Source organism: Anabas testudineus, chromosome 10, assembly GCF_900324465.2.
Source record: "Anabas testudineus chromosome 10, fAnaTes1.2, whole genome shotgun sequence".
Classification (NCBI taxonomy): domain Eukaryota; kingdom Metazoa; phylum Chordata; class Actinopteri; order Anabantiformes; family Anabantidae; genus Anabas; species Anabas testudineus.
This window is the reverse complement of record NC_046619.1, coordinates 13960608-13986125: the sequence shown is the minus strand read 5'-3', so window position 1 is coordinate 13986125 and position 25518 is coordinate 13960608. Positions and strand designations below refer to the sequence as shown.

The 25518-nt window shown below is 39.8% G+C and overlaps 4 protein-coding genes and 10 non-coding genes across 17 annotated transcripts in view; 12 read left to right on the top strand and 2 right to left on the bottom strand.

Annotated features, from left to right (window-relative positions):
* The first annotated feature begins 753 nt into the window (after nt 1-753).
* Nucleotides 754-2857, top strand: rnaseh2c (ribonuclease H2, subunit C). The gene is made up of 5 exons (XM_026357406.1): nt 754-834; nt 1282-1443; nt 1762-1874; nt 2044-2163; nt 2627-2857. Exons 2-5 carry the CDS (start codon nt 1290-1292, stop codon nt 2648-2650), a joined length of 411 nt encoding a protein of 136 aa, XP_026213191.1. The 5' UTR covers nt 754-834; nt 1282-1289; the 3' UTR covers nt 2651-2857.
* A 124-nt stretch (nt 2858-2981) lies between these two features.
* Nucleotides 2982-7929, bottom strand: zbtb3 (zinc finger and BTB domain containing 3). Its single transcript, XM_026357400.1, has 3 exons — nt 7830-7929; nt 5795-6630; nt 2982-5325 (listed from the first exon to the last, which is right to left on the bottom strand). Exons 2-3 carry the CDS (start codon nt 6625-6627, stop codon nt 4242-4244), a joined length of 1917 nt encoding a protein of 638 aa, XP_026213185.1. The 5' UTR covers nt 6628-6630; nt 7830-7929; the 3' UTR covers nt 2982-4241.
* On the top strand, nt 6992-10929 carry trpt1 (tRNA phosphotransferase 1). Of its 4 annotated transcripts, XM_026357404.1 has the most exons (9): nt 6992-7163; nt 7864-7975; nt 8096-8147; nt 8388-8472; nt 8622-8791; nt 9457-9634; nt 9719-9775; nt 9870-9980; nt 10068-10929. In XM_026357404.1, the coding sequence occupies exons 1-9, from the start codon at nt 7160-7162 to the stop codon at nt 10088-10090; spliced, it is 792 nt and encodes a 263-aa protein (XP_026213189.1). In that variant the 5' UTR covers nt 6992-7159; the 3' UTR covers nt 10091-10929. The 4 variants fall into 4 exon arrangements, with proteins under 4 accessions (XP_026213189.1, XP_026213187.1, XP_026213186.1 ...); XM_026357402.1 differs by having other exon boundaries at nt 8391-8472; nt 9870-10929; XM_026357401.1 differs by having other exon boundaries at nt 9870-10929.
* Nucleotides 10804-25518, bottom strand: part of fermt3b (fermitin family member 3b) — a 40494-nt gene continuing 25779 nt past the window's right edge. The window contains exons 3-15 of the mRNA XM_026357399.1: nt 16821-17054; nt 15958-16074; nt 15577-15745; nt 14811-14913; nt 14601-14708; nt 13820-13954; nt 13377-13423; nt 13154-13278; nt 12694-12800; nt 12336-12557; nt 12016-12140; nt 11700-11841; nt 10804-11572 (exon numbers count right to left, since the gene is read on the bottom strand). Coding sequence (XP_026213184.1) covers nt 11393-11572; nt 11700-11841; nt 12016-12140; nt 12336-12557; nt 12694-12800; nt 13154-13278; nt 13377-13423; nt 13820-13954; nt 14601-14708; nt 14811-14913; nt 15577-15745; nt 15958-16074; nt 16821-17054 — 1814 coding nt within the window. The 3' untranslated portion in view covers nt 10804-11392. The remainder of the gene's footprint in view (nt 11573-11699; nt 11842-12015; nt 12141-12335; nt 12558-12693; nt 12801-13153; nt 13279-13376; nt 13424-13819; nt 13955-14600; nt 14709-14810; nt 14914-15576; nt 15746-15957; nt 16075-16820; nt 17055-25518) is intronic.
* trnaw-cca lies at nt 17958-18029 on the top strand. Its single transcript has one exon. It is a non-coding gene; the product is annotated as a tRNA-Trp (tRNA).
* Nucleotides 18492-18563, top strand: trnaw-cca. The gene has a single exon. It is a non-coding gene; the product is annotated as a tRNA-Trp (tRNA).
* On the top strand, nt 19603-19674 carry trnaw-cca. The gene has a single exon. It is a non-coding gene; the product is annotated as a tRNA-Trp (tRNA).
* Nucleotides 20607-20678, top strand: trnaw-cca. Its single transcript has one exon. It is a non-coding gene; the product is annotated as a tRNA-Trp (tRNA).
* trnaw-cca lies at nt 21141-21212 on the top strand. Its single transcript has one exon. It is a non-coding gene; the product is annotated as a tRNA-Trp (tRNA).
* trnaw-cca lies at nt 21718-21789 on the top strand. The gene has a single exon. It is a non-coding gene; the product is annotated as a tRNA-Trp (tRNA).
* trnaw-cca lies at nt 22252-22323 on the top strand. Its single transcript has one exon. It is a non-coding gene; the product is annotated as a tRNA-Trp (tRNA).
* trnaw-cca lies at nt 23830-23901 on the top strand. The gene has a single exon. It is a non-coding gene; the product is annotated as a tRNA-Trp (tRNA).
* Nucleotides 24405-24476, top strand: trnaw-cca. Its single transcript has one exon. It is a non-coding gene; the product is annotated as a tRNA-Trp (tRNA).
* Nucleotides 25205-25276, top strand: trnaw-cca. The gene has a single exon. It is a non-coding gene; the product is annotated as a tRNA-Trp (tRNA).

Sequence of the window (25518 nt, the reverse complement as noted above, 5' to 3'; positions counted from 1 at the left end):
AAATGAAGCCCTGATTAAATTAATTATTACAGTGACACATAAGCACAAAGCACACACACTTACAGTTTGACATGTACATCACTCCTGATTTTGTTATTGTGTCCAGTACCGACTCTAAATGCCAAAATTTTCACTTTTGTTTTAAAATCCGTGTTAAACAATTTTTGTTTTCATGGCTCTCACTGATTTAAAAAAAAAACTGTTTTAATAAAGACTGTTTTAAAAATGCAGTAACTTTAAAAAAATTCACCAAGATAGGTTTTGACCTGAAGGATGGACAGAAGTAAAGAGACAAATCATTAATTATACTTGGTAGATACATGTACAACTCCAGTTCAAAAAAAAGTTGGAACCCCCTTATGTATTCACAATAGAACATAGAAAACACATTAAATGTTTAATCTGAGAAGAAAAAAAGGTTATTTTGAAAATCATGGCAGCAACACATCTAAAAAAATCTTGTTGTGCCACAATTACAGTTCTGCAACTAAGCACATACTGTAATTAAGTAGAGTTTGAAGTGATTGTGCTTTACTGAAGTATTTCTCTGTACTAAACCTTTTACGCCACAACAAAGGGACTTCGATTATTAATATAAAATAGGTTTATAATCAACAGATAATAGATTTATTTTATTAATTATAAATCTCACTATCGTTGAAGCACCAACAGGGGGCGATATATTCTCTCAGTACGGAAAAAACCCGCCAAATTATTCTGCAGCGTAGAAGAAGACGTTTTCTTCCAATCAGCGTAGCGTCTGGCGCAAACCCGGAAACGATCCAACATTCGTGTCTTTTCACATAAACGTTTGGAAAACTGCAAAAACTGGAGGTAATGTTTGAGTTTTGTTTTTATATAACTAATTTAGTTATTTTACGTGTTTAATAATCTTTAAGAGGACATTCTTTATTATAGGAAGCATACTCTTTAACGTATTATAGGGCAAGTGTGCATCACACCATAAACAGTTACAACGTTGGTTGGAAATAGATGAAGTTTTTGATGATAATAATAATTGCAGCTTTACAAATGTCTAATCTGATGGATATGCAAATATACATCCTCTCCGTGTCGCTGTAAATATATATTAGCTGCAGTTAATAAATTATTATAGTTATTTTAATTGTAAAATGAAAAAACAAACAAGCTTTGCAGCACTTCAAGGCTCTCAGATCTTCTAACACACTAATTTCTCTTTAACCTTTGTGAGTTAGCCATTGTTAAATGAAAAGTTTAAACAGAATACAAGAGTGTAATCACGTTTTGTCCTCTTCTCAGGTTGCAGGATGTCCTGTAACACCAGTGTTACTCATGTTCATGTGTCATCTGTGGACCAGGCACAGAAAGCTCCAGTCCACCTTATTCCATGTGAGATCGAACACAATGGGCCTGCACAGGTGTCACAATACTTCACCGCTACTATAAAAGACCGCAAACATGGTACATTCATCACACTTTTTAAATATGTCAGTGGTTGTTATATATATCTGGTGACAAAATTAAAGCCTCTCTATTAGAATACCAAAGCTAATTGTTACTGCACCAGTTTGCAGTTCATCAAAACTGTGGTTTAGATAAAATCCCTGTGTGTGAACTGTTTATTTTGATGATAAATTACTTTAAACACAACTTTAGCAAATTTAAATTTGGTTGCATTAAACATATACAAAAATACATATCTCCCATTTTGATCCACAATCATTTTTAGTGGGGAAAACCCTCTCTGAAGCTATTCTTTGTGCATCTTCCTCAACACAGAGAAGACAGTGTCATTCAGGGGGCGTGGGCTGAAGGGGCAGGAGCTTAGCTGTCCGCAGGGCTACACCGGCTTGGTGCTGAAAGAGATCAACAAGCCTGGCTCTGATCAAGAGGTAAACACCATTCACATCATTTATCACGTCACAAAGACTGTCTGCTGCCATTAAATGTAGACGTTAAATGACTGCACGGGTATGAATTCAGACATCATAGTCTGTGGATGATGATGTTGTTACTCTGTCTCCATGATGTTTAATAATGTGAGCGTTAATTTGTGTCCAGGACAGGACAGTGAAGGTGTCCTCTGTGTTTGACAAGTTGACTTACTGGAACCTGGAGACTCCTCCAAACTCTGATGACACAGTTGTGAGGGCAATGGATTGGCCTGACCTGGCTGAGGCAGTGAGTACTTTTAACAAAATAAATCTGAAGTACGTTGGTTTTATCTAACTAACATAAAGTAGACTATTCAATGCCAATTGATTTTTATTGCATTTGCAGTAATTACATGCATTCTGCATATGCATACTGTAGAAGAATAGTATGTTGGGTTCAGTTTTTTCATTCTCTGCATTTTCATGCATTCATGCAATGTTTTGCTGAGCAAAATAATTTTTACATCTGTGGTATCCTGATACAGTGACTTTCTTGTGAGTGAATAATCAAAGCCGAGTCTAGTTAGTAGTACACTAACAATAATTTTAATCAAAGCATTTCTTTCTGTCACTTTCCAATTTAACAGACACTGTGATTGTCAAATACAGCTACACTGACTACAGTATTTCATTACAATATCATGTGGAAGGAGAGCCACAGAGGCAGATAGATTTTTAGCGGGATGCTGATATCTTCTCTTATTTTACAGATTCATGGTCCAGTAGAAGACTGATCAAGACAGAACTTCCTGATAAAAGGAGGCAGCTTGGTCTCACCTTGGGTTAGAACTTTATTATTGAGGAATTAAACCAGTTTGATGGTTACTCCTCACAGTGAGTAAAAAGACCTGCCCTGTTACTGTTGCAGAGCAATAAGTAACAGATAAATCTTTGTGTTTTTGATGATCTGTTGTATTAAAATAAAGATAATGTTAACTGAACAAACCAGTGTATATGGGATTTAATAAAACATTATAATATTTACATACAATTAGTACTGCACAGTGTTTATTCACAAGTTAACATTTAGAGTTTGCTCAGTGGCTACCAGAACAACTATCTTCTGTTTGTTTGGTTGGGAATGCTAATCAGTACACACATGTACAATAGAGCACAACAATCATTCAGGCACATTTAAAGTTGATACCGAATTACTGCAAGTGTCGGTGTGCAGTATATTCTTTCACTACAAGACTAAAACTTAGGAAAAGTGGTACACATGGTAATGAGTAAAGCCAAATAAAGAGTTATTCATTCTCTGTCCCTAATTTACACTTCACTAAAATAAAGTACCTTATCATTTGGAGAATTCGGTCAGTACGTACGGTTTCCACTGTCTCTGCACTGTCCTGACTTTTAGTTTTTTAATGCACTGCTAATAGGGATAAGGCCTCTTTTCAGAAGGTGATGACACAAGGCAAAATGCGGGCCAATTGGCACAGCAGGTAATCGATGCCATGTGAACAACTCTATCAGTTTCATCCTGTAAATAAAACACTAGACAGTACAAACACTTTACAGTCAGTCAAACTTAGCTGGCACTGAGTTACACAAAAAAAAGACAGTTGTACAAATGAAATCAATATAGCTGAAAACATTAAAGACATGTTTCCGCTAAGTTAATACAGCAAACACTGGGTTTAGCATGTCACACAACTCTTCTTACAATAAGGAAGTCTACAATAATTTTATACCCATACAAATGTACATATTATAAATATTAAAACAGTACAAACCTAAATGTAAAATATCTTTTTTTTTTTTTTTTTTTTACAAAGAATAGCACAATGGCACAGGATTCTCATCAGTTTTAGGACTCCATGATGACAACTGTGATACATGAAGTGTGTTCGTGAGATTTTATATCACTGCCACACTGCTGGTGTTTATGTGTGTTCACATATTTCTCTACTAATGGGGATCCTTAATTGAATAGAAAACGAGGGTGTTTGCGGGCCGTTTGCAAATTGAAAATGTTATATTTAAAATTAATATAGACAACATTTGGATAAATTAAGCAGGAGGGTTTGAGTTGAGAGCTGGCAACCATTGCCAATTGTGTCTTTTTAAATAGAGCCAGAGAAGGCACTTGTTGAAATGGCCTCATTTAGTGTTTGGTCACACATGCATTGTAATAAACATTAGAGCCATACATAAAACATAAATTAGTAGAAATCAGTGTAAAATGTGTAGCTAAAGCTGACATGGAGACAATAGAGGCCTAATATTTGTTATGTTTAATTTCAGAAAATTAAGTATTAAGTGAGCAGATACTCTGGAGAATCCACAGGAAGGAATCTCAAATTAAGTTTATGTATGCATGTGTTAGCTAAGAGGTGGTGGTGGTGGTGGTGGTGGTGGTTGTGGTGGCACGGAAGGGTCCACATCTGCCTTGCTGCGTTTAGCTGGCAGTGTGTGGTCGTGAGCTTTGCGAATGTGTCGGTACAGGTCTCCTGATTGTGTGTAGCTCCGGTAACAGTAGCGGCACTCGTAGGGGCGCTCTCGTGTGTGCACAATGGCGTGGCGCCTTAGTGTGTATGTGCATGAGAAAGTCTTTCCACACACTCCACATGTGGGGACGTCTTCCACAAAGTTCGCCAGAGGGTCCTGGAAGTCCTGGAAGTAGGCAGGAGGGTCTGAATGCTGCTGAGCTGTGGACGGAGGAATAAGGGAGGCAGCAAAGGAAGATGTGTCTTGAGAGGAAGGGCCAGCACCAGAGGAGGAGGAGGATGGGGAAAGAGGGAAGGAGTAGTCATTTGAATGGGAAGTCATTTGTAAGAGCCCCTGCGGGTGGGAGGAAAGAAACTGAGGGCTATTCAGCTCCTCTTCCTGGATGTCATCTTCAAACTCATCATCCACTTCCATCACTGGTTCTCTTTCTCTGCTTTCCTCTTTCTCCTCCTCCTGCTCTTCATCAGATATTACAATGGCCTCCACTTTGACTTTCACATGTTCCCCATCATTGTTGTCTGCCCTCACACTGCTCAGGTGAGGGTGAGGTCTTGCATTTCTAGAAGTTGGAGAAGGCCCTGTATTCCTCTCAGAAAGAGTTTGTGTCTGAGAAGTAGCCTGGAAGTCTGAGCTTTGTCGTTGAAGTGACACAGCACTCTGGATTCGGATTTTGGGATGTGTCCGCTGGAGCGGAGAGTGTGTGTTGTTGGCTTGTAAGTGTGAGGTGAGTGCTGAGGCTTGGATTAACATGACTATTTGTTGTCCTTCCACTCTTTCAGTCTCTGAGGGCTTCCTAACAGAGTCACTGTTATGGGGCAGTCGCGGTGTGTCCTGAAGTGGCCCAGGTGAGATGCTGGATTCTGACTGAGAAAGAGTAACAAGTGACCGACCACTAGTTTCGCTTACTGGGACCAGGGAGGAAGAAGACGAAGATGAAGGCTGCTGGTTACTGCTGTGACCGAAGAAAAACAGAAGAGAGATATAAAACAATCTTTCAGTAACAATGAATACTAAGTCTCTAATGGAAATTAGATTTCATGGTTTTCAGATAATCATATCAGCTTACACTGTCAAATATACATTTAATAAATAATGGATATTATATAAAATCCACTAAAGCATCTGATTTATTTGTGTTGGCACCTTATAGGCGCATTTTGTAGTAGCAGTAGTAGTAGTAGTAGTAGTAGTAGCTGCACCCAAACAATTGAACTTTACTTTTATTCGTCCACAAAATATTTATTTAATAGCGTTCTTGTGATTTCTATTTTGCTTCGAGCTCAAAGTGAGTTATTTAGTTTCTGGTCTGAGATTTCAGGCTGCCAAGATGCTTAAAATAAACACCACCGTTTATTTTGATTCACAAGTAAATACATTTTTATTTTTTCCTGATAATAACTTTTAAAAAACTAAGATCAGACCAATACCTGTACATCTCTGTGGTGCTGCAAGGGCTGCAGAGTGCTGACCCATCACCCTGACCTCCTGTTCCCAGCCTCACATGACCTCCAGTGGCAGGGGCAGACTGGCCTGTGATGAGGCCCTGCACCAGCTCCCCTCCTGTGGGCAGAGGAGGGGCGTCCATGCCTGGCTGTGTGGTGTCTGCGAGGTCAGGGCTCAGTGGAGTCTGTATTCGTTCTTCTGATGACCCTCCACCAGTCCTTTGCTCAGACTTAACAGACTCCAGCTGACTCCTCTCTACCAGTATGGACACTGATGAGAGTGGTGCTGCCATAGCAACACTATTCAAGTGATCTCCTGCCATGGGCACCACAGGCTCAACTCGACCAACACCCTCACCCTCCCTTCCTGTCTCTGTTCTCTTCCTCACAGTACTGCTCTCTTCTGAACGAGTGCTGTCTGCCTCAGCCAGGGGCCCTCGTCTCTGCAGCCTCCTCTTGCACACTCGTACCACCTCGTTCATGTGCAGAAAGCTTGCCGCTGCCAATATGTCCTCCACTGGAGGAGACTCCTCCAGCTGCAGCACACCTTCATAAACAAAATCCAACAGCAAGCTAAATGCAGCAGCTGTAACAATGTCACTGTCAAGTGTAACAGAGCTGTTGGCACTGTTGCCGCCATTGCCCGCTGGAGAATCTGAGTAGAACATATGGAAGAAAGGCGAGCAGGAGGCCAAAACAGCCCGATGAGCAAGAAAATGGGATGAGCCCACCAGGACGGTGCAATCGCAGAGGAAGCCTCGCTGGCGCTGGGAACGCAGAGCTGACAGCAGCTGCTGGGAATGCTGAGGGAACTCCATCACCTGAGGAGCAGAGAGGATAAAAATGAAAGGAAGCAGATACAAACAAAGGAAGAATTGAACACTGAAATACATTATTACCAACAGCTCTATGGCTTTGAACAAAGTATTTCTTTGTATTCTCTTCTTTGGTAAATAATGGCTTGCACAAATTTAATAATCAGTCGTCTCCTTTGGAGAAATGTCCATAAAAGTCAGTTTACTTATATTTGCAGAGTTCTGAAGATAAAACAAGAAACAAACAATGTACAATGTTTGTCAAGTCATATTTTTTTCTATAAATCAATATTGTATTTTATTGTACTGTCATTAATGATTTGTTCCGACTCTCAAACGAGGAGCAGAGGATACAGTACGTGTTTAGTTTGTATTAGTCTGTGTTATTATCTAACAATTTTCTTTTGCAGGTTTCAGTTCCTTGAGCTGTCAGAGCCTTAGTTAGGGATTGGATATGAATAGGTCAGAGTTACAAGTGTCTCAACTTTGAACTTAAATCAACAACTTCACTTCACTTTACTTGAACTTCAGAGCTATGGGTAAAGTAGTAAACGTTTTTTTGTTTTAGGTTTTTGGTTTTGAGTCACCTTACTCTAAATAAAGCGCTAAACTTCACCTAAACTAGTAGCTACTAGTAGACAAGTAGTTGACGTTAGCTAAGCGACCTCTTAGGTAAGGAGCACCCAAGAATAATATCAACTAGACAAAATAAGACTTTATGAAACAGGCTTAGTGTCAATATTTATTTTAATAATTATCATTATTGACACTTTAATCGTTTATTGACGGTTGAGTTTTCACATCCTTTAACGTTTCCATGGTGACCTGCCCGTGTTCATCACTACGCTGCAAACACGACTTAGTTTACTAACATGTTAGCTAGCGTTAGCTAAAGATACATATAAACATGTCAGCCAAGGGCACGGAGCGGATGAGCAAATGTTTAAGGCAACATGACATGTTCAAAAAGTCCAAGGTGTCCGTCAACAACAACGGGCAGGAAACAGGTAGTTTCAACTCAGCTATGCTAACAGTAGTTAGCCAGGTTAGCTCAGCCTCTGTGTACAAATGCAGCACTGGGAGCTGCAGTAACCGCAGCTTTCTGGTTGGATATATCGACATGACCTGTAAGTTACCGTCAAATTGTCAGCGCCAGTTCTAAGCAGGATTGAATATTTCCGTGAGCATGATGAATATCCGCTTACCTGCAGCTGCTGTCTGAGTGATGTTTTCTTCCAGGACAAAATGCAGCTTTTCCTCTGTGGTTCTCGGTTCTTCTCCAGCCGAAACAGTGCCACCTACAAGCGGACACTGACAACAGACAGGAAGTGGGAGCTAGCATGATCTGCAGGTTTGTTTACAGACAGTAACTCAGTGTTGAGTGTCGCTGAATTAAAAGTCCTCTTTATGGCAGCATATCAGCTTCAAAGCATGATCTGAATGACTGAGCTCCCTGTATGGAAATGGACAGAAACCGTGGAGGGAAAGGGAGGAGAGGAAGGAGAGGAAATCATGGTGAAGAGGTGGGAAATTATAACTATAAATTGTGATATTACTCCATATCTTAAACTGTTCAGAGTGAGTGATTTGTGATTTCCCATGACAAGCCTGTGATTGGTTATCCATGAAGACAGTATAGACTGTTTGTCAAGGGAAAATGTGGGTGCTATTTATAAACCATAGCCATAACTGGAGCTGGGTCTGCACAAAGAAAGATGAACAAACCTGTATATGCCTGTCATGAGTGATTCTTTCTCCTCTAGCAGGGCAGAGATGTCCACCTGTCTAAATCCATGTCTTATGCTCTTCGCCATGGAGCCAACAAAATGGGGCTTCTGATGGGTACAGGTGAGCAGCTCCCAATTTGGTCTAGTTAATTTGGTGTAAAGTTTCCCTGCTGTGACAGATTCTGACTCAATTTTAGAGGTGAGTCTCAGAGAAAAAACACTTTTGGAAATGTGACCATAGCTGTAACAGCTCTAAACCCTCCACTCTAGATGGGTTCCTGTTTGTGGAAGAACTCCTGGCTCACCCACAGTTCCGCTCATACTCACTGGAAGATGTTGAGAGAGTTGTGGCCACAAATGACAAGCAACGCTTTAAGCTCCGTTCCCACCCAAAGGATGGACGCCTGCAGATTAGAGCCAATCAGGGACATACTGTGCAGGTATACATTTTACATGGTGTACCTGTATTCACAGTAAGGAACAAACAAACTCTGAAAAGAGGATGCATAATTTCATCAGCAAACCAACACAACAGGATGTGTTACTCCCAGGGGTAGATCTGTATTCATCATATTCATACTATATTTTCAGAAGATATAAATGTTTCCTTTCTTGTTGACCAACTAACATGATAATATTCTATAATTAAATCTAGATTTAAAAAAAAAAGTTGCTTCTTATTTATGCACCATCTCCAAAGTTGCACATAGAGATCTAAAGCCAAATAGAGTTGTATTCAGATACATAAAATGTATGTAGGAGTTCAACCAAGTACAAATAAATATAATAAAAACAACCTTCAAAAATGAATTAAATTGTTTTTTTTAATTAATAAATTTACTGCTAGTCCTCTGACACTAAATTTAAAGGGGAAAAAAACAAAAAATTTTCTTGTCTAAATAAGTGTAATGAGTGCTAGCTCAAAGTACAAAAAGCACCAACTCAAGCTTGATTTTGTTTTTTTGTTTTTTATTGTTCAAAGGCTGACATGTTAAATATGAGACATATATGAAGGATTATTACAACTAATAAAGCAGTACATATATAATTATACCTCCATTGTAAACTCAGCTTTGTGTTTATGCTGCTTCCACATTGTTGTCAGGTAATGGATTTGGATCTGAAACCAGTTCTGACGGGTTCTCCTGACTGCCCTGCCGAGGCTGTTCATGGTTCCTACCTCCGTCACTGGAGCTCCATTCAGCAGCATGGCCTGAGCCGCATGAAAAGGACACATATCCACCTGGCTTCAGGCCTGCCTGGGGAGGATGGTGTCATCAGCGGTAGGTTTTGTTTGGCTGACAAAGGGATGTCACATAAACATTTAGATAAAACTTTTCTACAACATCATTGATTTTTCTCACCAGGAATGAGAAAAGACTGTGACCTTGCCGTATTTATTGATGTCCCCAAAGCTCTTGCTGGTAAGCTTATCTACTAATAACTGCCACCCAGTAAGCTCAGTTCATCCTCTTTGTTATGGCAAGAGTTTGTCTTACATGTTTTCTGACTACACAGATGGTATTGAATTCTTCTGGTCAGAAAATGGTGTGTTGCTGACAGCAGGTGATGCAGAGGGAAAACTTCGCCCTAAATACTTCAGCCGAGCCTTAAGACTGAGACCTACAAGTAAGCAAAAACTGTCTCATGAATTTATTCAGTTTGTGTTGGACTGAGGACAAATGTTTACTTGTTCACGGTTGTTCTGTGTTTCAGGGTGTGCACTGCCTCTTCAGTAGCAGAAGTAGATACCGATCTGCAACTGGTCATAGAATGACTCACCTGACTGTATTAACATCCCATGTTTGGCTGATGCTTATCTTAGTTCCTTTAGTAAAAGGTGTTAGGCAGTTTTGGTCAGCAGTATGAGAATCCAGACAGAAATCCATCTAAATGGGACTCAACCTTTTATTTCTGTTTCTGTTCATTACTGAAAGAATCAAAATGACTTCAGGGAAGCACCCTTTATTTTTAGATGGCAGTTAAACCAGTCAGTGCTGACTGTAATGTCCCTATTTATTTATAAACTGTTGAGGCTTTGTTTTCCTCTATTTCTTTGTTAATGCTAAATATACAACAGCACAACCTGCAAAGACAATTTCACCAAGCAGTTGTTAAATACATAACCTGGTTACAAACAAACACACTGACGTCTGGCAACAACCAGTCAGCTCTTTATATAAATGAACCTATGAGGACATGCTGCATGTGTGGTTAGTCACATGACAGCCTTTGGGAAAGCAGAGGATGCAGACATTGTGGTTTAGTTAACGGACTGCCATCTCACAGCTTCTTGTGAGATATGGACACACATTCAAACACATTGTGAGGGGAGATAATTGTTTTGAAGCTTCCTGTGTAAGAAACAACAGAAACTGCCACCATATGTCACCACCATAAGGAGTGAAGACAACAGAGAATGAAATGTGAATTGCTGTTTTTAAATGAATAAATGTTTGTTTATTCGTGGGTTTATGTGGTAAACATCTCATGTTGGCACGAAATTAATACTCTCATTGTTTTTGATTACTGGCTGTAATAATAATCTGGCTACTGTGCCAGTAATGCACCATTTCAGTTTCTTAACAAAACTCTAGGTGAAAACAACACTGTAGCTCAGGATGAAGCATGGTTTAGTCTAAAAACTAATGGTGATTAAGAGAATCAAATGCTGACTGATTCAGCTGTTAATTTTACATTTTGTGAGTTTGATCATCAGTCTTTCTGATCCTGGTACAGATGTCCAGCAGTTAAGCCAGGCATCACTTTATCTTGAAGAAAGTGAAGTCGGAATGAGGACACATCACGAGGAGACATCACTGGACTCTTGAAATGTGTGATCAAATTAAGTCCTCCATCCACTGATGCAGCTTATGAGGTTGTGTATGATACCAAGGCTGAAAAATTACTTGGATGGACTATCTAAGTGAGTTAAAACATATTTATGCAACATAAAATACTATTCCACATGATTATCCACTACTCAGGCGATCTGATGTAGACTGTGAAGGATCCACTTTTTTTGCTTGTGTGCTTAAGTCTTAGAGAGCTTCATGGCCACCGGTCAGCTTGTGGAAGAGCTCCTCATTGAGTGTGTCGCTCTTCTCACGACTGCGTGTCGACATGAAGATGTAGCCTCCAATAAACTCATGAACAATTTTGCAGTCGGCAGTCACACAGCCAAAAGCAATGTTGACGTTGCCTTCAAACTCAATGGCCATCTGGGGGGGTTCAAAAACACAGAGAAGAGAAATTAAATTACTTCCTTCAGTCAGATTCACATGTTTTGGTCTTGTGTTAACAAGGTATAGCTTAACTCCCTGAGAGGACCTGGATCACAAGTCTGACCTGTCGTATGTCCCAGTTGACATTCCACTGCTTCATGTTGTTGTAGCGCCAAGTCTTTACCACGTCACCCACTCCCAGGTCGATGCGGATCAGGCGGTTGGGGGCGATGCCCAATACCTCGTCTTTTCTGCTACCCTTGAACCTATTTGGCAAAAACATCTTTCAGCCTTCAATTATTTTGAAATTTTGCTAAAACAACTTGCAACCCCTTAAAACTTTGCAACAGAGCTGGCTCTCTTAATCAGTTTGTCAGTCAGCTTAATTTAATTTAATTTAATAATAATGAAAAGCTTTAATCTGAAGTTCAAAACTTAACCTGACAACGACATATGAGAGTCCAAAGTCAGGCAGGGACTGCCAGATCTGTAGGAAGCGCATCACTGCGTCGGTTAGTGAGAGCTGTGCCACGTTCTGGTATGCATCCAGGATACGAGGGGTCAGCTAGAAGAACGTCACAGGGTAAAAGATCAGATTTATTAACATATTTAATGGCTTGAGCACAAACTGAAAAGAGTTTGAAGCCACAGAAGTGTTCAGTAGCAAAGTAAAAATGTAAACAAATGTAGTTGTTAATGTGGTCCATTTATGAACGTCATACTCAGTGTATAATAAAAGAAGACTGGTATGATCCTGTACCTGTTTGACCTTGTACTTCTTATGGTAGCGTGGCGACACCAGGCTGTATGTGTTGATGCTTTCATCGTTAGCAGGCGCATTACCATGGGAACCAGAGTTGGTCTTTTGCATAGCCAGGAAGGAGCGGATGCTCTGTATCTCACTCTGGAAAGTGCTGTCTGCGAGGCTCTTGCCTTTGGAGGCCAGCCGACATGCAGCCATCCACTGAGCATACTGCTGGTCCTGGAGCGTGAGAGACAATGACACAGTGCAGGTAGAAAGAGAGAGAAACTTAGACACTGGTGGGACAATGGGCAGGGATGTGAGACAATAAGAGAGGTGTTGAAAGAGATGAGCGTGTGTTTGTAGATGGCCTCACATTGTCACAGCGCAGATAGACCTCATTCATGCCCTCAGGCGCTGGTATAAGGAGTCTGATAAGGAACTTCTGTGCAGCCACATTAACATCTGGCGCCACCTCACATCCTGTGTGTAGGATGAAAATATAGCAACAGTCAATACTGAAATGTGAAATTTATGGGTTAGACATGGAACTAAGGGCAATACAATGAAGAGTGAGTCATACTTCTGTGACAGCATTAGCATATGGTCATGGTTACCTTTCTGTGTAAGGCATGTTGTCATTGGCATTAGTGTTATTATTATAGTTTATTAACTCTTCTTGTTAACTAAATGTGTTTGTGTGTGTGTTGAGGTTTCATTGTACACATGTGTGTTAATATCTGAGGAGTGATTTGCACAGCCTCTGTTTTAAATAATCATAAATAATGTTTGATTGCTAACTAATGTAGGGAAAAATACAATAACACATTCAGCACCTTTGAGGTTTATCTGTTGAATGGGCTCTCCGATGCTCTCCTCTTTGCTTTTGAAATAAGAGATGGAAGTATCCTGGAATTTGAACCAGTACTGTTTGTATCCCTTCAGTGTCAGCCTCTTTGGCCTGTAATACACAATCACAGTCGAAGAGGTTGTATTTAGTTGAAAAGAAAACATTTCATGTGTATCTGAGAGAACTGAGTGCTTGGAAATGAATCTCACCTGAATATCTTCAGATAGTCATTGAGTTCAGGTGCAGTCATGTTTTCCTAAATGAATGACATTTTTTCAGTGGACACATCAGTGCCTTTTTACAATGAACAACAAAACAACATTAGACATTATTATTATAGTTTTGGTTCTAACGGATGTACTTAGTGTGTTGCTAAACTCAGGCTCTGTAATAACATGCGGCTGAGGTTTGAAAAACAACTCATTATAGTTTTAGAAAGCTATCAAGTATTGCAATATTTAAGTTTCATGATACCTTATCACTGACACCAGCCTGTTTTAAACATTTCAGACATTAGCCGCTGTCTCTTATTTCTTCAGCATTTGCATTAACTAGTGTCTTCAGTCTACACTCATGATAAGGTTAAACCACTGAAACAAGCCTAACAGCAGCTGACTTGTAACAACAGTGAGAAACATCCAACTTGTCTGACCAGCATCTCCGATGCAGAGCTGCTCTCTCCCTCCATCTTGACCTCCAGGCACTGCAAAGCTGACTCCAGGTCATCCATAGCTGCATTGGTGGTCAGTATCTGGGGCTCCGACTGAGACACCTTACTGATGTGGTACTACATTAGTTTGAATGCAAGAAGCGAGAGTGATAAACTTTTAATGATGATGACTAGATTTTAGGAGAGAATAAAGCATAAGTTAGGGGATGGATAGAAGAACATTTTCAAGTCACAGAATGGATGAATACAGTTAAATCCATCATTAAAAAATATAATAAATTTGGCACATGCAGACATCTCCCCACAGCAGGTCGTTCTCAAGTGACTGTGTAAACAGGGGAATAGTGAAGGAGGCTGTGACTCCCCTTTTACTTTTAAGCTTTACCAGCTGAGATGGGTGAGACTGTACCTACTGTAAAGCAACCACTGGGTGGGTTCTTCACCAGTGGAAGTTTTATAGAAGAGTGGAAAGATAGAAAAAAAACTTATATTAAAACTCTACTGGAGTCAACAGGAATATTTCTGGTCTGATGTGGCCAGAATTGAACTTTTGCCCATTAGACTAGACTATATGGCGCAAGAAGTCAGCCAAAAGTTGTGACATTCACAGTTAGTTCCATTTCATCCATGGAAGTTTAACACTTATTTATTATTATTATAGTCAAAAAAGCCCAAAAAAGTCCAAAATAAAAGATATAAATTTCCAGTGTGTAAATACATTTTATAGACATTGTAGTGCCCCTTCAGCAGCTGCATTTTCTACCTGTAGAGCACCAAAAAGCATCATCTCCTCCTCAGTGCAGTCAATGTCCTCCAGCAAGATGGCCCAGCGAGCCTGCTCATACAGCTGGGTCAGACGCACAACGTCGTACTTCAGGACCAGAGAGGGAGAGGAATGACAAAGTGAGGGTCATATCGACCAAACACAAGAACATAAACGTAGTATATCTATAAAAACAACATGCACACACACCTTGGGATCTAGCTCATAGAAGGTTAAGTACTTGAAACGAAGCCAGAGCCGGTCATTTTCTTGTATGCCCTGTTGCAAAAGACATCGGGATGAGTCCAGCCACCTGAGAGGGAAGTAGAATAGGTACATGTTTTTGAGTTGATATAAAATAAATGCACATAACTAACTAACATTTTCTTAGAATGTGTCTGTGTTCCCACTTTTGACTTGGAGGAAAACTACCACAGTGTCTGAGAGCAACTGTAAAACTGTCCTAACATTACAATATAAATAAATAAATCACTAAGCATAATATTTAAACAGTACATGTTATAAGTATTAATCAGCAGCACAAATGCAAATATAAGTCAAAATACTGTACATTACACTTTAGCAGACAAGGTCTGGTGTTATGTGCACCTTGGCAAGTGATTATAACAGGCACATCTTCATCAACCAACATGAAAGTAGACATTGATCTATGTCAGTGAGTCAGTAACAGTGCTAACTCCTACCATACAATAAAATATGTGAGAAAGGCATTTGTGTTGAATGAGAGCTTGACATCACACTTCCCATAAACGATAGATTTATTTAAAGACATTGTGACTCATCTAGATTCGATTCTACATGTTGAAAAAAAGGAGGAGCATGAGAGAAATTTAATATACTGTATATTATTAAAGTTGTTTTAAACATTTTGTTCCTGATTTGAAAGCCACAACTCCACTCTGATGTTGTCAAAGACAAAGAATAATACAGTAGAACAGTTTGTGTATAGTCATACCTGCCGTTGATATGAGCCTTGTCCACCACACTGGCCGGGCGGTACTGTTTGGCTAAGACCTCCGGGGCTGGAGGAGGCTGAGTGATTGACAGCATCTTATAGATGGACTCCATTTGGGCTGAGTCAGCGAAGTGTGCCGGCATGCCGTTATACAAACAGGGCCGGGATGCTGCAAAATATGTGGGAGTAGTAGGGGTACATTTTCAAGGGAATTAACTTTAAATTTTAACATTTTATATGAATCTTCTCCAAAATGTTTTAGTCCATGTTTTGATCATTTACAGGTAGATCATGTAGACTCGCTGTGTGTATGAAGCTTATGAGAAATAAATATTAAATAACTTTCAGGTATAGAGAGTGAATGTAGTGAAATGAATGCACCTGAAGTGAGGGGCACCTCGCACAGGTCGTAGATCTCCTCATTCACGTCTTTATCTTTCTTCTTCTTTTTTTCCTCCACAGGCCGAAGGAGGGAGAGCTCCTCAGGGTGACGGATGTCTGTGGCGATAACAGAATAATTAATCAGCTTTATTAATCATAATTAAACTGTAAGTCTGACAGCATTAAAGTTGTAGGAAAGGGGCAACCTGATGACTACCAAATAATGGAATATATTGTGGGCTGACCTGCTCAAGCAGGTCATAATATATTATGTACAAATACTAATAATCTGCTCAGTTACTGTTTCTACAGTCTAATGTCTACAGTAACTGTACAGTCAGACGCACAGCTGCTTCATTACAATTTTAACACAAATCTTTTCTCCAACTGTATTTTTGCTCTGTTTAAGCTATTTTTCTACTGTTATATTCACTGTTCCTTTTGCTTCTCAAAAGCTCTCAAGTCACCTCCTGGGGGGTTTTAGTGAGGAATTGAGATCAAGAAGTGCCAAAATTAGACTAAATGAAAGCATGAAGCAGATGGTGAAACTCTTGCATTAGTGTGTGTGTGTGTATTTGTGTATGTGTGGTTAAAACTAAATGGGACTGCAACATATTAATGGAACACTTTTACACGTATCAAAAAGTGTGATTCCTTACAATTACCAAGAATGATGACAAGAAGAGATGAGTGAGGTAAACTATTTGATTTAACAAACAGTTGTGTTGTTTTCATTTACTTTTTTATCATAAACTTTGCTTAAAATAATGAAAAAAAGAAAGAAAAACGAAAGAGGAGAAGACAAGAACAAGGTAAAGAAGGAATAAGGGATGAAAGGCGGGAAGGGAAAAAATAAAACTTACTGAGCATTCTGCAGATGCCCATCACGGTCTTAAAGACAGGGCTGGAGTAGCAGGCTCTGAGCCTCAAAGTGATGCCATTTGGCAGACCCAGCCTCAAGGGCTTGTGTTGGGGCATAAAGACAAGCCGGGCATCAGCATGTATGCCATATTTCTCCAGACTCCAGGCTGTTCGCAGCAACCACTGCTGCTTCTGCTCCCACCACAACGCATGGTCTGACCAATCACGCTTGATTTCTGCAGAGGACAAACACGGTAGAGGCACACATAAAAGGTGAGATGAGTAAGTATTCTGTAGTTTCAAGCAATGACGTGTGTTTAAAACTCTCTAGCGTAAGTGGATTTTATTATGTTCTGCACAGTTCATGTAGAACCTGTGTCCCAGAAACAAGGATACTACCATGTCAGTAGTGAATACTGTCCTTCATTCACCATGCTCGTAAAAAAATCTCCACTTTTTATCACCTCAGAATTCGAAAATTGCATGTGAAATAAAAGACAAATGTAATAGTAATCTCCTGTCTACTGACATATCAGAAACTAATGATCACTTTGGGAGTTTCCAGCAGTTGCTTTAACTCAACAGAGACTCTGTGGCGCAACGGAAGGTTGCGTGTTCAAATCACGTCAGGGTCAATGGGTTAGATTGTGTTCAGCTCATATTAACACTGTTTCCCTAAAGCAAGAATTATAAATCGTGGCCTATGAAGATGTGTGGCATGTTGCAATGCTAAGTGTTAGCTTAACATAGTCACTAGAACAATGGTGAGAACTTGTTTGAAGACAAACCAAGTGCATGTTCAACTGTCAGTTTTATTTGACTTTCTTGCTCAATCTAGCACGTCTGATTCCAGATCAGAAGGTTGTGTGTTTAAACTATCTGGCGTAAGTGGATTTTATTATGTTCTGCACAGTTCATGTAGAACCTGTGTCCTAGAAACAAGGATACTACTATGTCAGTAGTGAATACTGTCCTTCATTCACCATGCTCGTAAATAAATCTCCACTTTTTATCACCTCAGAATTCGAAAATTGCATGTGAAATAAAAGACAAATGTAATAGTAATCTCCTGTCTATTGACATATCAGAAACTACTGATCACTTTGCGAGTTTCCAGCAGTTTCTTTGAACTCAAAACAGACTCTGTGGCGCAACGGTAGCGCGTCTGACTCCAGATCAGAAGGTTGCGTGTTCAAATCACGTCAGGGTCAATGGGTTTGATTATGTTCAGCTCATGTTAACACTGTGAAGAATGTGGCAATGTTAAGTGTTAGCTTAACATAGTCACTAGAACAATGGTGAGAACTTGTTTGAAGACAAACCAAGTGCATGTTCAACTGTCAGTTTTATCTGACTTTCTTGCTCAATCCAGCAGTCTGATTCCAGATCAGAAGGTTGTGTGTTTAAAACTCTCTGGCGTAAGTGGATTTTATTATGTTCTGCACAGTTCATGTAGAACCTGTGTCCTAGAAACAAGGATACTACCATGTCAGTAGTGAATACTGTCCTTCATTCACCATGCTCGTAAAAAAATCTCCACTTTTTATCACCTCAGAATTCGAAAATTGCATGTGAAATAAAAGACAAATGTAATAGTAATCTCCTGTCTATTGACATATCAGAAACTAATGATCACTTTGCGAGTTTCCAGCAGTTTCTTTGAACTCAAAACAGACTCTGTGGCGCAACGGTAGCGCGTCTGACTCCAGATCAGAAGGTTGCGTGTTCAAATCACGTCAGGGTCAATGGGTTTGATTATGTTCAGCTCATGTTAACACTGTGTCCTGAAAGCAAGAATTATAAATTGTGGCCTATGAAGATGTGTGGCATGTGGCAATGCTAAGTGTTAGCTTAACATAGTAGCTAGAACAATGGTGAGAACTTGTTTGAAGACAAACCAAGTGCATGTTCAACTGTCAGTTTTATCTGACGTTCTTGCTCAATCCAGCACGTCTGATTCCAGATCAGAAGGTTGTGTGTTTAAAACTCTCTGGCGTAAGTGGATTTTATTATGTTCTGCACAGTTCATGTAGAACCTGTGTCCTAGAAACAAGGATACTACCATGTCGGTAGTGAATACTGTCCTTCATTCACCATGCTCGTAAACAAATCTCCACTTTTTATCACCTCAGAATTCGAAAATTGCATGTGAAATAAAAGACAAATGTAATAGTAATCTCCTGTCTATTGACATATCAGAAACTAATGATCACTTTGCGAGTTTCCAGCAGTTTCTTTGAACTCAAAACAGACTCTGTGGCGCAACGGTAGCGCGTCTGACTCCAGATCAGAAGGTTCCGTGTTCAAATCATGTCAGGGTCAATGGGTTTGATTATGTTCAGCTCATGTTAACACTGTGAAGAATGTGGCAATGTTAAGTGTTAGCTTAACATAGTCACTAGAACAATGGTGAGAACTTGTTTGAAGACAAACCAAGTGCATGTTCAACTGTCAGTTTTATCTGACTTTCTTGCTCAATCCAGCACGTCTGATTCCAGATCAGAAGGTTGTGTGTTTAAAACTCTCTGGCGTAAGTGGATTTTATTATGTTCTGCACAGTTCATGTAGAACCTGTGTCCTAGAAACAAGGATACTACCATGTCAGTAGTGAATACTGTCCTTCATTCACCATGCTCGTAAAAAATCTCCACTTTTTATCACCTCAGAATTCGAAAATTGCATGTGAAATAAAAGACAAATGTAATAGTAATCTCCTGTCTACTGACATATCAGAAACTACTGATCACTTTGCGAGTTTCCAGCAGTTTCTTTGAACTCGAAACAGACTCTGTGGCGCAACGGTAGCGCGTCTGACTCCAGATCAGAAGGTTGCGTGTTCAAATCACGTCAGGGTCAATAGCTTTGATTATGTTCAGCTCATGTTAACACTGTGTCCTGAAAGCAAGAATTATAAATTGTGGCCTATGAGGAACATGGCATGTGGCAATGCTAAGTGTTAGCTTAACATAGTCACTAGAACAATGGTGAGAACTTGTTTGAAGACAAACCAAGTGCATGTTCAACTGTCAGTTTTATCTGACTTTCTTGCTCAATCTAGCACGTCTGATTCCAGATCAGAAGGTTGTGTGTTTAAAACTCTCTGGCGTAAGTGGATTTTATTATGTTCTGCACAGTTCATGTAGAACCTGTGTCCTAGAAACAAGGATACTACCATGTCAGTAGTGAATACTGTCCTTCATTCACCATGCTCGTAAATAAATCTAAACGGTAGCGCGTCTGACTCCAGATCAGAAGGTTGAGTGTTCAAATCACGTCAGGGTCAATAGCTTTGATTATGTTCAGCTCATGTTAACACTGTGTCCCAAAACCAAGAATTATAAATTGTGGCCTATGAAGATGTGTGGCATATTGCAATGCTAAGTGTTAGCTTAGCATAGTAGCTAGAACAATGGTGAGAACTTGTTTGAAGACAAACCAAGTGCATGCTCAACTGTCAGTTTTATCTGACTTTCTTGCTCAATCCAGCACGTCTTATTCCAGATCAGAAGGTTGCGTGTTTAAAACTCTCTGGCGTGAGTGGATTTTATAATGTTCTGCACAGTTCATGTAGAACCTGTGTCCTAGAAACAAGGATACTACCATGTCAGTAGTGAATGCTGTCCTTCATCCACCATGCTCGTAAATAAATCTCCACTTTTTATCACCTCAGAATTCGAAAATTGCATGTGAAATAAAAGACAAATGTAATAGTAATCTCCTGTCTATTGACATATCAGAAACTAATGATCACTTTCCGAGTTTCCAGCAGTTTCTTTGAACTCAAAACAGACTCTGTGGCGCAACGGTAGCGCGTCTGACTCCAGATCAGAAGGTTGCGTGTTCAAATCACGTCAGGGTCAATGGGTTTGATTATGTTCAGCTCATGTTAACACTGTGAAGAATGTGGCAATGTTAAGTGTTAGCTTAACATAGTCACTAGAACAATGGTGAGAACTTGTTTGAAGACAAACCAAGTGCGTGTTCAACTGTCAGTTTTATCTGACTTTCTTGCTCAATCCAGCAGTCTGATTCCAGATCAGAAGGTTGTGTGTTTAAAACTCTCTGGCGTAAGTGGATTTTATTATGTTCTGCACAGTTCATGTAGAACCTGTGTCCCAGAAACAAGGATACTACCATGTCAGTAGTGAATACTGTCCTTCATTCACCATGCTCGTAAAAAAATCTCCACTTTTTATCACCTCAGAATTCGAAAATTGCATGTGAAATAAAAGACAAATGTAATAGTAATCTCCTGTCTATTGACATATCAGAAACTACTGATCACTTTGCGAGTTTCCAGCAGTTTCTTTGAACTCAAAACAGACTCTGTGGCGCAACGGTAGCGCGTCTGACTCCAGATCAGAAGGTTGCGTGTTCAAGTCACGTCAGGGTCAATGGGTTAGATTATGTTCAGCTCATATTAACACTGTGTCCCTAAAGCAAGAATTATAAATTGTGGCCTATGAAGATGTGTGGCATGTTGCAATGCTAAGTGTTAGCTTAACATAGTCACTAGAACAATGGTGAGAACTTGTTTGAAGACAAACCAAGTGCATGTTCAACTGTCAGTTTTATCTGACGTTCTTGCTCAATCCAGCACGTCTGATTTCAGATCAGAAGGTTGTGTGTTTAAAACTCTCTGGCGTAAGTGGATTTTATTATGTTCTGAACAGTTCATGTAGAACCTGTGTCCTAGAAACAAGGATACTACCATGTCGGTAGTGAATACTGTCCTTCATTCACCATGCTCGTAAATAAATCTCCACTTTTTATCACCTCAGAATTCGAAAATTGCATGTGAAATAAAAGACAAATGTAATAGTAATCTCCTGTCTATTGACATATCAGAAACTAATGATCACTTTGCGAGTTTCCAGCAGTTTCTTTGAACTCAAAACAGACTCTGTGGCGCAACGGTAGCGCGTCTGACTCCAGATCAGAAGGTTGCGTGTTCAAATCACGTCAGGGTCAATGGGTTTGATTATGTTCAGCTCATGTTAACACTGTGAAGAATGTGGCAATGTTAAGTGTTAGCTTAACATAGTCACTAGAACAATGGTGAGAACTTGTTTGAAGACAAACCAAGTGCATGTTCAACTGTCAGTTTTATCTGACTTTCTTGCTCAATCCAGCAGTCTGATTCCAGATCAGAAGGTTGTGTGTTTAAAACTCTCTGGCGTAAGTGGATTTTATTATGTTCTGCACAGTTCATGTAGAACCTGTGTCCTAGAAACAAGGATACTACCATGTCAGTAGTGAATACTGTCCTTCATTCACCATGCTCGTAAAAAAATCTCCACTTTTTATCACCTCAGAATTCGAAAATTGCATGTGAAATAAAAGACAAATGTAATAGTAATCTCCTGTCTACTGACATATCAGAAACTAATGATCACTTTGCGAGTTTCCAGCAGTTTCTTTGAACTCAAAACAGACTCTGTGGCGCAACGGTAGCGCGTCTGACTCCAGATCAGAAGGTTGCGTGTTCAAATCACGTCAGGGTCAATAGCTTTGATTATGTTCAGCTCATGTTAACACTGTGTCCCAAAAGCAAGAATTATAAATTGTGGCCTATGAGGAACATGGCATGTGGCAATGCTAAGTGTTAGCTTAACATAGTCACTAGAACAATGGTGAGAACTTGTTTGAAGACAAACCAAGTGCATTTTCAACTGTCAGTTTTATCTGACTTTCTTGCTCAATCTAGCACGTCTGATTCCAGATCAGAAGGTTGTGTGTTTAAAACTCTCTGGCGTAAGTGGATTTAATTATGTTCTGCACAGTTCATGTAGAACCTGTCCTAGAAACAAGGATACTACCATGTCAGTAGTGAATACTGTCCTTCATTCACCATGCTCGTAAATAAATCTAAACGGTAGCGCGTCTGACTCCAGATCAGAAGGTTGAGTGTTCAAATCACGTCAGGGTCAATAGCTTTGATTATGTTCAGCTCATGTTAACACTGTGTCCCAAAACCAAGAATTATAAATTGTGGCCTATGAAGATGTGTGGCATATTGCAATGCTAAGTGTTAGCTTAGCATAGTAGCTAGAACAATGGTGAGAACTTGTTTGAAGACAAACCAAGTGCATGTTCAACTGTCAGTTTTATCTGACTTTCTTGCTCAATCCAGCACGTCTTATTCCAGATCAGAAGGTTGCGTGTTTAAAACTCTCTGGCGTGAGTGGATTTTATAATGTTCTGCACAGTTCATGTAGAACCTGTGTCCTAGAAACAAGGATACTACCATGTCAGTAGTGAATGCTGTCCTTCATCCACCATGCTCGTAAATAAATCTCCACTTTTTATCACCTCAGAATTCGAAAATTGCATGTGAAATAAAAGACAAATGTAATAGTAATCTCCTGTCTACTGACATATCAGAAACTACTGATCACTTTGCGAGTTTCCAGCAGTTTCTTTGAACTCAAAACAGACTCTGTGGCGCAACGGTAGCGCGTCTGACTCCAGATCAGAAGGTTGAGTGTTCAAATCACGTCAGGGTCAATAGCTTTGATTATGTTCAGCTCATGTTAACACTGTGTCCTGAAAGCAAGAATTATAAATTGTGGCCTATGAAGATGTGTGGCATGTGGCAATGCTAAGTGTTAGCTTAACATAGTAGCTAGAACAATGGTGAGAACTTGTTTGAAGACAAACCAAGTGCATGTTCAACTGTCAGTTTTATCTGACTTTCTTGCTCAATCCAGCACGTCTTATTCCAGATCAGAAGGTTGCGTGTTTAAACTCTCTGGCGTAAGTGGATTTTATAATGTTCTGCACAGTTCATGTAGAACCTGTGTCCTAGAAACAAGGATACTACCATGTCAGTAGTGAATACTGTCCTTCATTCACCATGCTCGTAAATAAATCTCCACTTTTTATCACCTCAGAATTCGAAAATTGCATGTGAAATAAAAGACAAATGTAATAGTAATCTCCTGTCTACTGACATATCAGAAACTACTGATCACTTTGCGAGTTTCCAGCAGTTTCTTTGAATTCAAAACAGACTCTGTGGCGCAACGGTAGCGCGTCTGACTCCAGATCAGAAGGTTGCGTGTTCAAATCACGTCAGGGTCAATAGCTTTGATTATGTTCAGCTCATGTTAACACTGTGTCCCGAAAGCAAGAATTATAAATTGTGGCCTATGAAGAACATGGCATGTGGCAATGCTAAATGTTAGCTTAACATAGTCACTAGAACAATGGTGAGAACTTGTTTGAAGACAAACCAAGTGCATGTTCAACTGTCAGTTTTATCTGACTTTCTTGCTCAATCCAGCAGGTCTGATTCCAGATCAGAAGGTTGTGTGTTTAAACTATCTGGCGTAAGTGGATTTTATTATGTTCTGCACAGTTCATGTAGAACCTGTGTCCCAGAAACAAGGATACTACCATGTCAGTAGTGAATACTGTCCTTCATTCACCATGCTCGTAAAAAAATCTCCACTTTTTATCACCTCAGAATTCGAAAATTGCATGTGAAATAAAAGACAAATGTAATAGTAATCTCCTGTCTACTGACATATCAGAAACTAATGATCACTTTGCGAGTTTCCAGCAGTTTCTTTGAACTCAAAACAGACTCTGTGGCGCAACGGTAGCGCGTCTGACTCCAGATCAGAAGGTTGCGTGTTCAAATCACGTCAGGGTCAATGGTTTAGATTATGTTCAGCTCATATTAACACTGTTTCCCTAAAGCAAGAATTATAAATTGTGGCCTATGAAGATGTGTGGCATGTTGCAATGCTAAGTGTTAGCTTAACATAGTCACTAGAACAATGGTGAGAACTTGTTTGAAGACAAACCAAGTGCATGTTCAACTGTCAGTTTTATCTGACTTTCTTGCTCAATCCAGCACGTCTGATTCCAGATCAGAAGGTTGCGTGTTCAAATCACGTCAGGGTCAATAGCTTTGATTATGTTCAGGGCAGCTCATGTTAACACTGTGAAGAACATGGCATGTGGCAATGCTAAGTGTTAGCTTAACATAGTCACTAGAACAATGGTGAGAACTTGTTTGAAGACAAACCAAGTGCATGTTCAACTGTCAGTTTTATCTGACTATCTTGCTCAATCCAGCACGTCTGATTGCAGATCAGAAGGTTGTGTGTTTAAAACTCTCTGGCGTAAGTGGATTTTATTATGTTCTGCACAGTTCATGTAGAACCTGTGTCCCAGAAATAAGGATAGTACCATGTCAGTAGTGAATACTGTCCTTCATTCACCATGCTCGTAAAAAAATCTCCACTTTTTATCACCTCAGAATTCGAAAATTGCATGTGAAATAAAAGACAAATGTAATAGTAATCTCCTGTCTACTGACATATCAGAAACTAATGATCACTTTGCGAGTTTCCAGCAGTTTCTTTAACTCAACAGAGACTCTGTGGCGCAACGGTAGCGCGTCTGACTCCAGATCAGAAGGTTGCGTGTTCAAATCACGTCAGGGTCAATAGCTTTGATTATGTTCAGCTCATGTTAACACTGTGAAGAACATGGCATGTGGCAATGCTAAGTGTTAGCTTAACATAGTCACTAGAACAATGGTGAGAACTTGTTTGAAGACAAACCAAGTGCATGTTCAACTGTCTGTTTTATCTGACTTTCTTGCTCAATCTAGCACGTCTGATTCCAGATCAGAAGGTTGTGTGTTTAAAACTCTCTGGCGTAAGTGGATTTTATTATGTTCTTCAC